Source organism: Pelodiscus sinensis, chromosome 1, assembly GCF_052426305.1.
Source record: "Pelodiscus sinensis isolate ZL-2025 chromosome 1, ASM5242630v1, whole genome shotgun sequence".
Taxonomy (NCBI): Eukaryota; Metazoa; Chordata; order Testudines; family Trionychidae; genus Pelodiscus; species Pelodiscus sinensis.
The window spans coordinates 6615713-6632348 of record NC_143052.1 but is presented as its reverse complement, the minus strand read 5'-3'; the positions used below and the strand labels follow the sequence as shown (position 1 = coordinate 6632348).

At 53.4% G+C, this 16636-nt stretch overlaps 1 protein-coding gene across 22 annotated transcripts in view; it reads left to right on the top strand.

Annotated features, from left to right (window-relative positions):
- LOC102464061 (uncharacterized) overlaps nucleotides 1-16636 on the top strand; it is a 252426-nt gene that overhangs the window by 205497 nt on the left and 30293 nt on the right. For 20 of the 22 annotated variants that reach the window (XR_016349502.1, XM_089778116.1, XM_089778115.1 and 17 more), the window contains 3 exons: nucleotides 5076-5153; nucleotides 8428-8481; nucleotides 11909-11957. Coding sequence is in view for 21 of the 22 variants with exons in the window: in XM_089778116.1 (XP_089634242.1) it covers nucleotides 5076-5153; nucleotides 8428-8481; nucleotides 11909-11957 (181 nt within the window). In the remaining variant the exon portion in view is untranslated. The remainder of the gene's footprint in view (nucleotides 1-5075; nucleotides 5154-8427; nucleotides 8482-11908; nucleotides 11958-16636) is intronic. The other 2 variants (XM_089778114.1, XM_089778121.1) reach the window with 1 other exon arrangement.

Here is a 16636-nt window from a genome sequence, read left to right as displayed (position 1 = left end):
ACCCCCGGGCATCATTTATTAAACACACAAGAAATCTGCCAGTGAAACAGGACTAAAAATAAAAACATCCCTCTCCACTGTGCTGCAGGGAACGGCTGAGTTCCAGCCGTCTGCGAGACGATAAAGGGCGTGAATGTCAAAAGAATCAAGAAGAAGAGCAATGCTTAGAAAAGGTGAATGTCTGAAAGGCCAACCATGTCCCATAAGTTAATCTGTAAATAGGCATTAAGAAATGAGTTGGTGAGGGCTCGCAGAATCATACAATTGCAGGACTGGAAGGGACCTCGAGAGGTCGTCTAGTCCAGTCCCGTCACATGATACGTTTCAAACCAGAGCTGGCTGCATGTTGCAGATCAGTGGCGGTGAGCCTGGGTGCCCAGGATGGACCACACTGGAAATGTCACACTCGGTGCAGACAGCACGAAATGAGACAGACAGTTCCAGAGCTGGTGGTTTACTTTATAATTAGTTTCAATCTACTGTCGACCCAGACACCGTCCTCTTTAGGTTTGCAGCCCTGGGCTGCCATCCAAGCAACCAGATCTACTATAGTAAGAGTTACTGAAACCCATGTGGGAGGTTCTTTCTAATCCCAAAGGAGCCGGCATGTATCCCCAGGTGAATACACTCGAATATCACTCTGTCAGCCAATCCTCAGTCCACTAACTGAAGACTTCAATAGGAAAAGAAAAGAAGATGAATGGTTAATCAGTCATACACGTACAAATGGCTGCAACGTCCTGTCAGGTTTGTATCAGTGATGGAATAGCTTGCTGGCTGGAAAGGTCTCTCAGATAGCTTGGAAGGTCGTCAGTTACAGAATCACGGACTCGTAAAAGATTAGGGTTGGAAGGCCGGGTAGCCCCATCTTCTCTGAAAGCAGGACCAACTCTAATTCAATCAGACATCTAGCAGGGATGATCTAGACCAGGGGTTCCCAAACTGGGGAGCGTGCCCCCAGAAATTCCAGGGGAGGCACGAGGTGACCCAGCCCCCCTCCCCCGCCCCCCCGGTCAATTCCCTTCTCTCCCCCCCCCCCCCCCCCGCCCCAAGTTTTGCTGCTATTTTTGTTTTTTGGCCCCGGTCAGTTCCTTTTTTTTTTTTGGCTCAACAAGTTTTGCTGCTGGGGGGGAGGGGGGCCGTGGGGAGGGAGGGTTTCTCAAAAATCAAAAAGGGAGCATGATGCCGAAAAGTTTGGGAAGCACTGATCTAGACGGCGCTTGGTCCTGCCGTGAGGGCAGGGGACTGGGCTTGGTGACCTCTCGAAGTCCCTTCCAGTCCTAGTGTTCTGTGATTCTATGATTGAATCATTCCAGCCAGGGCTTTGTCCAGCTTGGCCTTAAAAACCTCGAGGGATGGAGATTCCAGCCCCTCCCTAGGGAACCCATCCCAGTGCTTCCCTACCCTCCTAGGGAAATAGTTTGTCCTGAAATCCAACCTAATCCTCCCCCACTGCAATTTGAGACCATTGCTCCTTGTTCTGTCATCTGTCACCCCTGAGAACAGCCTCTCTCCAGCCTTGTTGGAACCCCCCTTCAGGGAGTTGAAGGCTGCTCTCAAATCCCCCCTCACTCTTCTCTTCTACAGGCTACACAAACCCAAATCCCTCAGCGTCTCCTCATAGGTCATGTGCTCCAGCCCCCTAATCATGTCCGTGCCGTCCACTCGACTCTGTCCAGTTTGCCCACATTCTTTCTGTAGTGGAAGGTCCAAAACTCGACAGAATACTCCAGATGCGGCCTCATCAGAGGGAATAAACAGAAGAGGGAACCATCAGATGACCAGATAATAAATATAGAACTAAAGTATCATACACCGAATACCACCCTCTAGAGAGATGCAGAGTTTTGATGTGAAGAGCTGGTATAACTGATCCAATAATACAGCATCAGTGCTATACAAACAATAGAGGTTGTCCTATGGAAGTCATTCAAAACCCCACTTCCTGGGATGGCCCAGAGCAGACGGACAGAAGAGCGGGACACAGAGCATCCTGGGTCTTCTTGCATCAGGGTCAAACTGAGCTTGGACTTCAAACGTTCCATTTCCTTCATGAATCTAGAGCCCATAATTTCCAAGTTCTAAATTCCGCCAAATGACCGAAGGATATAATTGACGCAGCATCTGAGGTTCCCCTGTGGCTTCTGTTTGCGCATGGGATACAAAGAGCACTTCCAAATCCCCTGTTTGAAACAAGCAAAAATCGCCCACAAGATCAGCCTCTCGTGGCTTTCACCTCTTCAAATTGGACCACACAAAAGCAGTGAATGTGTCTGTTGTGCACAGCGCATGGATCGGCAGCCAGATCTGCCCTGTGTCTCATCGTTACATCTGGACAAAGTGAGTGTTATAGAAAATGCAGGTCGTGGTTTATGCTCACTTTGGCACAGCTCACAGGGGTTGGCACAGCTCACAGGGGTTGGCACAAGGTGCCTGGCAGGGAATCAATCCCCAAGAGAGGACACCACTAGATGAGGACAAATAGTGGAAACACGACTCGTTCCAGCTGGCATTTATCATGGTCAATGTCAGGTTTAATCGCTCAGTGATGTACTTGGAGATAGCCGGAGCTAGACAAAACATGGCCCACGATGCAGAAGCTCAAACAAAGTAACAGGTCTTCCTTTGCCGAAGTCACTTTGGTACCACAGATGGGCTTCTAGCATCCTTTCCTGTCGCAAGCATCCCACTGCTATGGAAGAGCACGATGCAGGAACTGACCTCTGTGCCGCAGCAGGAGACAGCTGGCCTAGGAAGAGTAACTTCCTTTTTCGCTCTCCTTTGCTAAAATCCACACTCAGTTTTATCTGTGAAGATCCAGCCCAGGTCAAAGTGCGCAGCCAAGTTCTAAGCCCCCGAGAAGAGGAATTTATAGCGGGAGTAACACTGGGCCAGTGGGGTTATCCTAATGTTTGTTAGAACTTCTTTTCTGCAATAGGAGGCAGGGCAGTTAGCTTTGGCATGCTCACAGGGCCGAATCTTGCTCCCAGTGGACAGAGAGCGAGTGCCACAGACAGTCATCGCAGACCCTGTTTCAGGAGTGCCAGAGCAGGGGAGCGGGGACCCATGACCCCATCACTTTTAACATGAGGGGAAGGCCCTCTATGGCCTCTGAATTTTTTTGTACTATAAGGACGAGCGAGAGCTGAGTAGGGTTGCCAGGTGTCCGGTTTTGAACCGGACAGTCAAGTATTTAAGCTTTCTGTTCGGGAAACAAACTGAGAAAATAGAAATGAGAAAATATAAATAGCTGGTATTTTCTAACTAAGATGTAATGTCGATTGTGATGTAATGTCAAGTGTGTCCGGTATTTATGTTGAAACCATCTGGCAACTCTAGAGCGGAGAGGGAATGGAGATGAACAAGCAGTGGGTCGTGCCTTGGTGGAGAAGAGGCTGAGCAGAGGCAGGGAACAGGGAGAGGTGAGGCAAGGGTAGGACTTTGTGGGAAGAGATGCAGTGGACGCTGGGGCTCAGCAGAAGAGACAGAACAAGGACAGGGCCCGGGAGAAGAGGCAGAGTGTGGGGGCGGGGCCTCAGGGGAGGAGGCGGAGCAGCGGAGGACCTTGGGGGCAGGTGTGGAACAAGGACAGGGCCCGGGAGAAGAGGCAGAGTGTGGGGGCGGGGTCTCAGGGGAGGAGGCGGCGCAGAAGCGGGACTTGGGGGCAGGTGTGGAACAAGGACAGGGCCCAGAGGAAGAGGCAGAGTGTGGGGGCGGGGCCTCAGGAAAGGAGGCGGAGCAGGGGCGGGCCTTGGGGGCAGGTGTGGAACAAGGACAGGGCCCGGGAGAAGAGGCAGCCTGAGGGCGGGGCCACAGGGAAGGAGGCGGGGCAGGGGCGGGACTTGGGGACAGGTGTGGAACAAGGACAGGGCCCGGGAGAAGAGGCAGCCTGAGGGCGGGGCCACAGGGAAGGAGGCGGGGCAGGGGCGGGACTTGGGGGCAGGTGTGGAACAAGGACAGGGCCCGGGAGAAGAGGCAGCCTGAGGGCGGGGCCACAGGGAAGGAGGCGGGGCAGGGGCGGGTCTTGGGGGCAGGTGGGGAACAAGGACAGGGCCTGGGAGAAGAGACAGCCTGAGGGTGGGGCCACAGGGAAGGAGGCGGAGTAGGGGCGGGCCCTAGGTAAGGGGCGGAGCAGGAGGCGGGGCCCCCACTTCTTGGGACCTTTCCACGCTCCTACCTAACTGGAGATGAAAACTGTTTAAAAAAGTCCGAGGGGGCAGAGGGAAGTGAGAGGAAGAGAGACCCTCCTTTGTTTCAACAGGCTGGGCCTTTTGCATTAGCTGTACAAGAGACACACACACACACAAACCCCGAAGAGCTGTGGGAAGGATCATTAGCTTTGGCACTGATTAAAGAGAGTCCCTGAGAAGCTGCCTTCCCCGCCCACACGGCTCCCTGTGTTTCCCCTCAATTACAAAATACAGGCCTCAGGAACAGCACCAAGGCCCAGCAGGTGCCCGTGGGAGGAAGCCGCAGCCATCAAGCCCCAGGAGCCCTTTAGCTCCCGTGGAGATGGTGGCTCTGAAAATAGTGGCAGAAAGGAGACAGAAGGGGGGCGGAGGGAGCTGCTGCCTCTGTGTGTGACAGCAAGTGGCTTTTCCCACCGGAGACAAGACTCTGCAAACTCCTCGCAGCCAGACTTGGGAAAGAAAGCGAGAGCTTGGTGTTGGGCCCCGCTGGAGGGAGGGCAGATATGGGGTTCCCAATGGAGAACCCCCCAAGGACAGGGGGAGGGGAAGTTGCTGGCTGGAGGGTGCCCCTAAGAGGCGAGGGGGGGCGGCTGATTCCTTGAGAGTATAGGGGGCTGAAACAACACTCAGCTGCATGTCCCCTGAGGTTCCCACGTGCAGAGGATGCGGCAGGCACTGGGGCTGAAGCATAAACAGATACGTTCGGAGAAAGGGGACGAATTCGGGGAGCGCCTCAACGCCAGACGTTTGCCCCACGTTGCCGTTCGTGGCTGGAGTCTTGCTGTTTCACGAAGAGGATTTGGGGAAGTAGGGGGACCCAAAGAACTGAAGAGTATCTGTGGGAGGCGGCCAGAATAGAATGACCCTTTCTGCTGTATTTTTTAGGGTGCAAGAGGCAGAAGAGGAAGGCCTCAGCTCTGCCTCAGGGGTCCTCCCGGCTCTCCAGGCCACAAAGGAGAAAGGGTGAGTCTGACGAGCTGCGCCGTGAGCTCAGAAAACGACACTGGAGCTGCGGCATGGTGCTGACGGGGAGGGAGGTGTTTTGGGGGTCTGGGTTTGTACAACGCCTGGCACAAGGACATCCCAGTCTGTGACCGGGGCTCCTGGGTGCTATGGTAACACAGATAACGGGTAATAACAGGCCTTGGACTGAGCAAGGTCATATTCACTCTGTGGCCCCGCCCCTCACTCCACCCCACGGCCCCGCCCTCCACGTCAGCCACGAGGCCCCACCCCTGCTCAGCCTCTTTCCCCTGAAGCCCCGCCTGCCGCAGGCACAAAGGGGAGGGGGCAGTGAGCAGTGGGGGTGGGGCAAAGTGGGGGGCAGCGTGTGGGTCTGGAGCGCACTGGGAGGCAGCAGCACCAGCTCAGGCAGACACGTGCAATCTAGCACGCTGAAAACAGCGGTGTCACTACAGTGGTGTGAGCAGTGGGCGGGGCTGCCACCCCAAATCTGATCCCAGCTGAAATCCGGCATGCGTACGCAAGTGGCGAGCCCAGAGGTGGGCAGTCATTTTCACAGGGGAGCCACTTCATGAATTTGGTACATGGTCACAGGCAGGCTCCGCCCCCTCTGAAAGGGGCGGGGCCTCGGGCTAAAGGGGTGGGGCTGGGGGCTATTGAGACAGAAAGTGTGTGGATGGAAAAGAGACACACTGTGTCTTTGAGACAGACTTTATGACACAAATTGAGTGTGTGTGGCAGAGACAGAAGAGCATGTGTGCATGTGCATGCGTGGCACAGACTGGGGGTGTGTGACAGTGACACAGAGGGTGTGAGCTGGCTGCTGCTGGGGGTAAATTTCAGAGAGAAGCCAAGCGCTGTCTCTTTAAGACAGGGAAAGCTGACCTGCTCCCCCACTCTGCAGAGCTAGGGCATGGGGAGGAAGTGTGTGTATGTGTCTGTGTCTGTCTGTGTGTGTGCGCACGCACTGCCTCTTAAGACAGGCACTCCTCTGAGTCACTCACCGTCCATGCTTCATACTGGAGCAGCTCTGCTGTGTCTCCCTCTCCCTGACCTCTGCTCTGCGGAGATGTGGTACTGGGACAGGGGGACACTCCGACTTCAGCCCTCCCTGCTCCCCTTCACCCCCTGCCCCTCTGCACAGAGAGCAGGAGACTCCTGGGCGCAGCTTGGCTGCAGGACGGAGCAAGGTGAGCACAGGCTGCCGGCTGTGAGTATGCACCTGTGCTAATCAGCTGGGTGAGCCAGAGAGAAATGTTTGGTGGGCCAGATCCAGCCCCCACCCCCAGCCTGATTTTGCCCACCCTTGGCTAGCCTGTCCCACCATTCCCACCACTCTTGTTAGCATGCTCGCTCCATCACAGCCAGCGTGGGTTTGTCTGTCTGAGCCGGAAATGACACCTCCTCGCCAATGTGGACACACCACAGGGTCAGTGATCTGGGATTTCCTGGCTAGATTCTGTCGGTTTTAGGCACGGGCAATGCTCCATCCCTGTCCGCCACCCATGTTTGTAATTCTTCTTTGGCCAGCTTTCCTCGACAGCTTCCCCCTTTTCATTGGCTGTTGCAGGTGGTGTCGTCCAATTAAACAAGGCGACCCTACCTCCACCGTGGATTCTAGAACGCTCGGCTCGCTAGCAGGGCTCACGTCACCCAACTCATCTAGCTGGAAAAGCCTGGGCCAACCAGGTCAAAAGTGGGAGCATTAAGGGATGCTTCTGAGTCTGTGTTGTGGCCTCTAAATAGGTGGTCTGATGTGCTGGAGGCCAGACCACCGCACAAATTACTGATTGCTCACACCAGAGAAAATCAGGCCATTGATTTGGAGGGCTGACTATGGAATCTGCCTGCCTTTAGGCTCCTGGTTTTGAACATCCTTGCTTTCTCTTGGTTTGCTAGCAACAGGAAATTACACCTATGAAAAACAAAAACAGACGCAAGATCTGAAGAGTTTCAGGTTTTCCTGCCAGCAAGTCAACTGAATAAAGTTGCCCATACGCAAGTAACGAAATTATCCTAATGGAAGGCAAAACGAGGCAAGAGACAAGCAGCGTAAATCATTTGCGCTTGTTAGTCTGACCAGGAATTGGGTACACCGGCAAAGTACAAAGGCTGATCGATTCTGAAATCCCCCTTTGTACTCTCTTCTCAGCCAGAATTAAATCTTTGCTACATTGGGTATGTCTACACTGCAATGCTATTTCAGGGTACCAAAGATATCCCGAAATAGTTACCCCATGTCTTTTGAACACATCCACTATTGCAAAATGTAGAGGCTGTGCTGTTTCAGCATCCCTGTAAGCCTCGTTCCACGAGGGATAAGGGATGTCTCAAAATAATGTTTTTTTTCTAAATTTGGTGCTGTGTAGATGCGCCAGATTTCGAAATCGCCTATTTAGATATTGAAATACTATATGCAACTTGCGTAGCGCAAATTGCATGTCTTATTTAGAGCTAAGGGTGCAGTGTAGACGCCTCCTTTGCGATACTTCTGGTAGCACTTTTATCTACCACAGGTGTGCCCTGGTGAGTTTAGCTCCGGGCCTTCTTTGAGGCTGATGCAATTTGCTCCCGTGCTTACGCCCCCATTCGGCGTCACAGGTTCAGAAAAATGGCCAGCCATCCTGCGGGTGTTGTCCCCTGTGAGGACAGTGGCGTTGTCTCCCGAGGTTGTAACTACAATGCCACCGGAAGCCTGGCTGGTGCAACCCGTCCATCTGGCAGGAGCATAAAATAGCACAGGCACAGTTTGGGGGTCAGATTCTCTCTCCACCCCCAGAACTTTTGGAGCCAGGCTTTGTCCGTAGCAGGCTGGCTGAGAATCCACCTGGCAGGAGGAGATCTGGAATACAACTGAGGGCTCGTCAGGGGTAGGAGTCTGCTGAAGGGGCTGGCAGGGGACCACTGTTGCCAGACAGATTCTCACTCGGACTCTGGAACCTTAGGGACCACATACAGAGAGTGTATGTTAAAGCAGCCCCTGGGTTATTTTAGCTCCTTTGCAACTTGGGGCAAACACAGACTAGCCCACAGAATCAGGGAGGCTAATGCATCCCCTACTCTTCTGCGTCGGGATGAATGTGGCAATTTCCGTTGCCTGAGCTATTTTCTGCTGTCTCTTACATTTACGGGAAAACGCTGAGTTTGAACCTTGGGTTCGCTCCCCCCCCCCCCCCGCGTCCCCGTTCTTTTCATTTTCAGGATGCATTTACTGTTGGAGGCTTTGGCTGCCTAATCTGCAGAACCTCTGTAATTACCTAAGTGTCTTTAACAGGGAGAAAATGGTCCAGGTGGCCTGAAAGGAGAGAAAGGAGACCCGGGGCTTTCTGTGAGTACTTTACCGCCAAATCGCAGCCTATTGCACACGCCAGATTAGAGAAAATCAGGCAAACGATGCCTAAGAGGTCCGGGGGAGGAGAGAGACAGTCAGAGCCAATTCAGCCAGAAGGGGTGCAGGAGATAAGGGTGCCGCACAGCGGGCCATTAGCAGCTGGTAAGATGTCAGCGAGCTCCACGCTGAGTCAGAGAGAACGCAGGGAGCAATAGAGCAGCAAAGCAGAATGTGGCTCTACTCCACAAGGGAGCCAGACTTGGGACCAACTTCCCATCTTCAGTGTGGATCCTCTTCTGTGGGTTCTCTGCGTTGACGTGGGTAGGTGTTCCATGGGGGAGACAAGGGCAGACAATGAGTAGGAGGGGGAGGGATAGCTCAGTGGTTTGAGCATTGGGCTGCTAAACCCAGGGTTGTGAGTTCAATCCTTGCAGAGGCCATTTGGGGCAAAAATTTATCAGGGATGGTACTTGGTCCTGCTGAGAAGGCTGGGGACTGGACTCAATGACCTTTCAAGGTCCCTTCCAGTTCGAGGAGATAGGCAATTTCCATTATTAAAAGGAGACAGAAGCATGCCTTTAGGTTGGAGCTGAACATAAGAATGGCCAGATTGGGTCAAACCAAAGTATCCTGTCTGCCAACAGTGGCCAATACCACCAGGAATGAACAGAAACAGGGAATCATCACAGGATCCCTCTCCTGTCATCCTTTTCCAGACAAACAGAGGCTAGGGACACTATTCCTGCCCATCCTGGCTAATAGCCATCAATGGACCAAACCTCCATAAATCTATCTAGCTCTTTTTTGAACCCTGTTCAAGTCCTAGCCTTCACCACACCCTGTGGCGAGGAGTTCCACAGGAGTTTGAACAAAGCTTGTCACGGGAACGAGGTTCGCCAGGCTGACGTCTGTCCACCCCTCCCCAAAAGCAAACACGCCACCCAGCCCATCAGCCACACAGCTCCCTTGGAGGCCAACTGTATTTCGTAAAAGGGGGAAGAGGCCAAGCCTCCATGAAGTTCAGTAGGGACTTGGTTCTTGCTAATCTGTTTTAAGCAGAAGGTGCCCAGATAGCCCGGGGATGGGCGGCTGTGTAAAAACCCTAAGGTCGTCAGAGCGAGGGATGTGGCATGGCCCCACGTCAGCAGAGGAACAGCTTCCAGGAAGGGAGTGAGGCTGTGAGCTGATGAAATGAAGTTGGTGGAGAGAAAGGGTATGTCTACACTAGCCCCCTAATTCGAACTAGGGTGGCTAATGTAATCATTCGAACTTGCAAATGAAGCCCGGGATTAAAATACCCCAGGCTTTATTTGCATGTTCCTGGGCGCAGCCATTTTTAAATGTCCGGAGGTTCGAACTTCCTGCCTGTGGCTACACGCGGCACGGGCTGGGTAGTTCGAACTAAAGCCCCTAATTTGGACTACAGTTACTCCGCCTGCAATGAGTTCCCTGGCCTGGCCCCTGGATCAGACACATCTGCAGCTTGAAGTGAATGTCTGAGCCAGGGGGACTCTCCGGGCTGACAAGTCTGACCACAGCTAACCCCGTTCGCATGCGGGTCAAATATAGAGGCGGGCTGAGATGCCAAGCGAACAGCCCCCTGAAGAGACTGTGTTGGCAGGACAGCCATCTGGAGGTGTGGACAGGCGCCTCTTGTTCTTTGGCATTTCCAGAGGACTGTGACATCAACCTGGGTGAAAGTCCCCCAGCTGTGAAAGGCCCCTCCATGTGACTTAGGCCTCCTGCCGTGCACCTACGGGAGCGGGTGGGCAGAGCAGCTTTGCAGAGGAGCCTTGTGGTTCCTGAGTTACCAAGAGGAGAGCTGGCTGGGCGAGAGGAGAGGAGGGCTGGCGGGGCCAGAGGAGGCTCAGTGGCAGAGGGAGAGCTGGCGGGGTGAGAGGAGATCGGGCAGGAGGAGAGAAGAGCACGGGGGGCAGAGCAGACTCAGCGGCAGAGGGAGAGCACAGGGGGCGAGAGGAGGCTCAGCGGCAGAGTGAGAGCGGGGGGGGCGAGAGGAGACTCAGCGGCAGAGGGGGAGCCGCGGCGGGTCGCGCAGGGAGGAGGTGCGGCTGCCGAACGTGCAGACACACTTGGGGTCGTGCCTGTCCAGCCAATGACAGTCGCAGGGGGCCTGTGGCAGCACAGCCTGGCTTGGGTACAGAGGCGAAGGGGCAGTTTTCACGGCCAAGCCCCCCTCCTCAACTGGCCTACGTGGGGGAAGGGGAGGGGCTGTATCCTCCAACCGCACCTGGCGCGCTCAGCCCCAGTCCCTGGCAGTGGGGGGTGGAGGGGGCTGGTCCCTCTGGGTCACGGCTCCATCCCAGGCAGCAGCGGCCTGCGAGCCCGACTGGAGTGAGGGGGGCTCTGGCGGGGGACACAGGGGCTCTGGCCCATCTACTTTTTGCTGGGGCAGACCTCGCCTGGCCCTTCCCCTCCAGTTCCCCCTCAGGATTCCTGGGCAGCTGCGGGGAGCCACATACCCTCCACCTGCGGGGGCGGGGGGCTTTCACAGCAGCTCCCAGCTCATGTCCCCACCCCTCAGGTTCCCCAGCCGCCCGGGGCAGGAGAAGAGTTCACGACTCCACACCAGCTCCCACAGCTGCCCATGTGGCTCTCCCCAACCCAGCTTGGGGGGGGGGACAGGGCCTCCCCCAGCTGGTACCATAGGGTGGGGAGAGTACGACAGCCCCAGGCTGAGCCCAGGGCGGGGGGCATGCAGGGCAGAGGAGGCACATGGGGCAGCCACGCGTTCGCCTTTAGATGGTGCCCCTCCCCCTTATGAGTCATCTACGCTTGGGTATGACCAAGCGCTGGCTGGGATGGTTGGGGTTGGCCCTGCTTTTGGGGGGCTGGACTCGATGACCCCTGGGGTCTCGTCCAGCCCTAGGATTCTATGCAGACATGCGCTGCAATCACACCCCCTCTCTGCAGTGAGAAACCAACACCCCTCCATGGCGTTTGGTGTGTGTTTCTCCGCGGTGTCCAAGACACTAGCCACGTGGCTATTTGGCTGGGGGAGCGTGGCTAGCTGGCTATAGCAGTAGCCACTACAGTTGGACAGCACGGGTGTAGATTCTCCCCTGTACAGTGTAACTCCTGCTACTGATGAGAGAAGGGAGACAGCCGCACTTCGTTACACTGTCAAACAGGCAGCCCTAATCGAGTGTATTTCGAGCTTGCTCTGGAGGAGTTCTCCACCAGCTGCACACCCTCAACCTGTTTCTCAGTGACACTGGGGGTCCCTGCACGCCACTCCGGCAACAGGCGGAAAGTGGGTGTAACTTACAGTCACCGGCTGACAGGGCTGACTCACACGTGGGTGGCCCCACATCACTGGGGGGGCCACAGGATGGAAGAGCGGGGCCTGGTGTCGCTCACTGGAGATGCTGCTGCTCAGCCCCCGTTTTGCTTGTTGCACACGCAGGAAGAAGACGTGAAGGACGTGGTCCGGAGTGAGATGAGTGACGCATGCGGTAAGTCCGCCGAAAGAAGCCCCGGTTGCTGAGAGGCGGCTTTGCCGAGATGCCTAAATTGGAGCAATTTGAATGCCAGCACAGCTCTGCGTGGCGGAGTTAATATCATCCCATTATCTGCAAACGCCGGTCCAGCCCCCCGATGAATACAAGCATCCGCGGGGCACCAGGGCCCTACTACAGGCTTGACCTCCTTCCCTGGCTGTAATTTTTCCTCTTGATCTCTCCGTGTTTCCATTTCTATTCAAGTGGCTTCCGGAGCAATGTCTTTCCCGCACCGCCACGCTGCCGGCTCCCTGGGGCAGATGGCACTGGACGGGAAAGGGCCGTGGGGGACTCGCACGCCCCTAACGGTGGCTTCCTAGAACCGCTTCGTCCAGTGGTTCTCAAACGAATTTCCTGGCGCCCCAGTTGAAGAAAACTGTTGATACCTGGGACCCACCGGAGCTGGGGATGAAGGGTTTGGGGTGCGGGAGCTGGGAAGGGGACGGAGGCAGAGGGTTGGAGTTGCAGGGCTGAGGGCTCTGGAGTGGGGCTGGGAATGAGGTGCTCAGCGTGAGGAAGGGATTCTGGGGTAGGGCATAGGGCTGAGCTGCAGGAGGGGTCAGGGCTCTGAGCTGGGGGTTCATGCTCTGGAGAGGGGTCGGGGATGAGGGACTTGGGGTACAGGTGGGGGCTCTGGGCTTGGGGGGCTCATGGCTGCAACAGGGGATTGGGGCATGGGCTTACCACCAGAGGCTCCCCTCGGTCAGTGGCACAGCTAAGGCAGCCCCCTGCCTCTCCTGGCACTGCAGACCATGCTGCGCCCCAGAAGTGCTCAGCAGCAGGTCTGACTGAGGCGGAGGTGCGCAAGCAGCTCCGTGCAGCTCTCACCCCTAGGCCCTGCTGCCCCAGCTCCCATTGTCCAGCTCCCGTCCAATGGGAGCGTGGCGTGGGTGACTGGGGCAGGAGCAGCATGCAGAGCCCCTTGACCCCCCCACCTAGGAGCGGGACCTGCTGCTGGCCACATCTGGGGGGCAGCGCGGTGTCAGAACCCACTGGGACTCGCTCAGTGGTTTTCAAAGACAGGGTCACGCCCCCGCATTAGCCGGGACTTTTAATGGCCCGGTCGGCCGTGCTGACCAGAGCCACCGGGGTCCCTGGGAGGCTGAGCAAGGCGACCCGGCGCCTGACGTTCCGCACCCCAGTACGGGGTCACGCCCGCACTTTGAAAAGCTTAATCCCATGCCAACCCTCTGGCTCCTCCCAGTAACTGCACAGAAAGGCACCTCCTTTTCGGCAGCAGCTCTGGGAGGGCGAGGACGCCGATGTTCAGAGTTCAAGGTACAGCACAACTCCCATTCCCTCAACTGTGACGGGGGGCGGTCGCAGACGACCCCTCGGGGGTGCCTCTGGTGCTGCCATGGCCGCTGCCACTCACCTTCCTGCTCTTTGGGGCTTCTCATCGCCCGGTCCTGCTGGGCCAGCTCGGCTGGTCTCCCCCAGACAAGACCCCGAGCTGAGGTCCCTGCCCCCCAAGAAGCAGTACAGACACTGAACCTCTTCAGGTCCAAGGAAAGGGCAGATTAGGGTCCAGCCTCCTGCGATACCACTCCCCAAATGGGAACAAACCCCAAAGATTAGAAAATCTTTGTGATAGAAAATCAAAGTGATTTTATTAAGTGCAAGCCGTAGGATTTCAGTGCTAAGAAGTGAGAACAGGCAGAGCAAACTCAAAAGAAACAAAACGCTTGGCTCACTCTACACTGAAACTTCAGTACAAACCTTTCAAACGCACCCTGAAATCTCTTTTCCAGCTGCCCCTCCAAACCAGGGCTGTTTCCCCACTCTGGGGTCTTCAGCCCCTTCCTTTAGGTGCAACCCAGCCCAAAGACCCACACCCCTGTTTTCCTATTCTTTTTTAAGGAATTGAGGTCACCCCCTACCAATCACTGCTCAAACTTAAAGACAAACAAGACTGTTTAACAGTTGTTCATTGAGGCTATGTCTACACTACAGGGTTTTTTTTTGGCCATTTTGGCTTTTTTTTTTTGGCCATTTTTGCCCCAAAACCTGCAGAGCTTCCATACTTCAAGCGCATTTTTGTACACGAAAATTTATAGTGAATCGACAGAACAGAGGGGGGGTTTGCGGTGCAGGTATTCCTCTTTCTACGAGGAATAACTCCTTTTTGCGCAAGAGCTCTTGTGCAGAAAGGTGTGTGTGGACAGGAAACGGGATTTTTTTGCGCTAAAACAGCCCATCGAAAGACGCGCAGGTGCCCTGGTGGCCATTCTGTTAATGGCAATCAGAGCTTTTTTGTGAGAGAGTGCCCATGCAGTGTGGACGCTCTCTTGCGCAAAAGTGCATCGCTTTTCTGATGCGTTTTTGCCGTGTGGACACGCTCTTGTGCAAGAAGTTTTTGCAGAAAATCTCTTCTGCAAAAAGCTTCTTGCACAAGAAGCCTGCAGTGTAGATGTAGTCCAAGATATCAAGGGAACACCCTCCATGCCTCTCATTCACGCGCTTGAAACCCACAAAGTATTCCCCACTCCATGGCTGTGTCTACACTGGGCCACTTATTCTGGAAAAGCAGCTGCTTTTCCGGAATAACTTGCCAGCTGTCTACACTGGCCGCTTGCTTTTCCGGAAAAGCACTGACGATCTACTGTAAAATTGTCAGTGTTTTTCCAGAAAAACTATGCTGCTCCCATTCGGGCAAAAGTCCTTTTCTGGAAAAACTGTTCCGGAAAAGGGCCAGCGTAGACAGCCCAGTAGTCGTTTCCACAAAAAAGCCCCGATCGCGAAAATGACAATCGGGGCTTTTTTGCGGAAAAGCGCGTTTACATTGGCCACGGACGCTTTTCCGGAAAAAGTGCTTTTCCGGAAAAGCATCTTGCCAATGTAGACGCTCTTTTTCCGGAAATACTTATAACAGAAAACTGTTCCGTTTTAAGCATTTCCGGAAAAGGGTGCCAATGTAGACGTAGCCCTCATGTCTAACTTTACACACAAAAATGATACATACATCAAAGTAAGATAAAGAGAACCAGCCGATCATGACATGAAGAGTGACAGGTTACATGAAATAATTTGCTCAAAGCATCTTTGAGTTATGTATTTTCATGTCCATAAGTCCGTTTCATAAAGCATGGGGGGAGGGGTCCGTCACACCAATGTCTTTGGAAACACTTTTCTCTGGGTTCATAGACGTAGGAGCATTGTGCTCCTGTTTCAACAAGAAAGAGTTCTGGATAATGGAGGATCTGAGAGGTGATCTCTAAATCATACTTAAAACCCTTTGTTTTCAGTTTAAACCCATATTTACTGGAAAAAAAACCCTGGGTTTGACAAAATTATTATTTGTTTTTTTCCAATTTTCATCCTATTTTTGTATCATGCAGGCATCTAAAAATAACGTCTTGTATTGGGAAAATACAATAGATTTCATGAGATGTGTGTATTATGATAATACGTGAGTTTGTCTGCTAAATAAGGCTGTCTTTTAATCTAGAAAATACACACAACAAACCAACAAACACACACACAAGCTCGCAAGTGCACGCACATCTGAACAGGCTGATGAATCTCGCACCCACCATGTGCACATGTCAAGTTGTTTGCTGATAGTGTAAAGATCTGAGGGAAAACAAAATCTGTCTGAGTCTATTTCAGAACCCCAGAAAGTATTCAAAAGTTTAAAAAAAAAAACCCAAAGTCATGAGAAAAGGAGGAAGCTGAGTGTATGTGCTGCAACACCTGTTTATTGGGTGTGCATATTTATAGGCTAATAGTTCTGCATCTCCAAAGTAAACTGTTTATTCAAATGAAAAGTTTTACTTGGGGATTAGAGATCTATTGTTATCTTCAATTCACAGATGGCAGTGTGTGTTGAGTTTGTTTTAGTTCGGCAGAAAACCACACTGAATTCCGTTCATCAGAGTATTAATCTACTGAATACTCTTTTCTCCTGCCCTTCCGTCCATCAAAATAAACCCTGATATTTACCCAGATAAATTATTAATAGTTTTTCCACCAATTTTCCCCAGGTTTTGTTGTTGTTCTAATAACCACCAATTAATTCCCAGGGGGAAATTAACTGAAATAAACTCTGAAAATGAAGGGCCTGAGCATACGTCTACACAGCAAAATTATTTTGAAATAACTTAGTCCGAGTCTACACAGCAGGTAGCTATTTCGAAATAATGTTGAAATACTGACAAGCTGGAGGACTTCTAACTCCGACTCCTGTAACCCTTAGGCTGTGTCTACACTGGCCAGTTATTCCGGAAAATCAGCCGTTTTCCGGAATAACTTGCCAGCTGTCTACACTGGCTGCTTGAATTTCCGGAAAGGCACTGACGATCTAATGTAAAATCATCAGTGCTTTTCCGGAAAAACTATGCTGCTCCCGTTCATGCAAAAGTCCTTTTCCGGAAAACGGTTCCAGAAAAGGGCCAGTGTAGACAGCAGAGATTTCTTTTCCGCAAAAAAGCCCCAATCGCAAAAATGACGATCGGGGCTTTTTTGTGGAAAAGCGCGTCTAGACTGGCACAGACGCTTTTCCGCAAAAAGTGCTTTTCCAGAAAAGCATCCTGCCAATCTAGACGCGCTTTTTCCGAAAATACTTTTAACGGAAAACTTTTCCGTTAAAAGCATTTTTGGAAAATCATGCCAGTGTAGACGTAGCCTTATTGTAT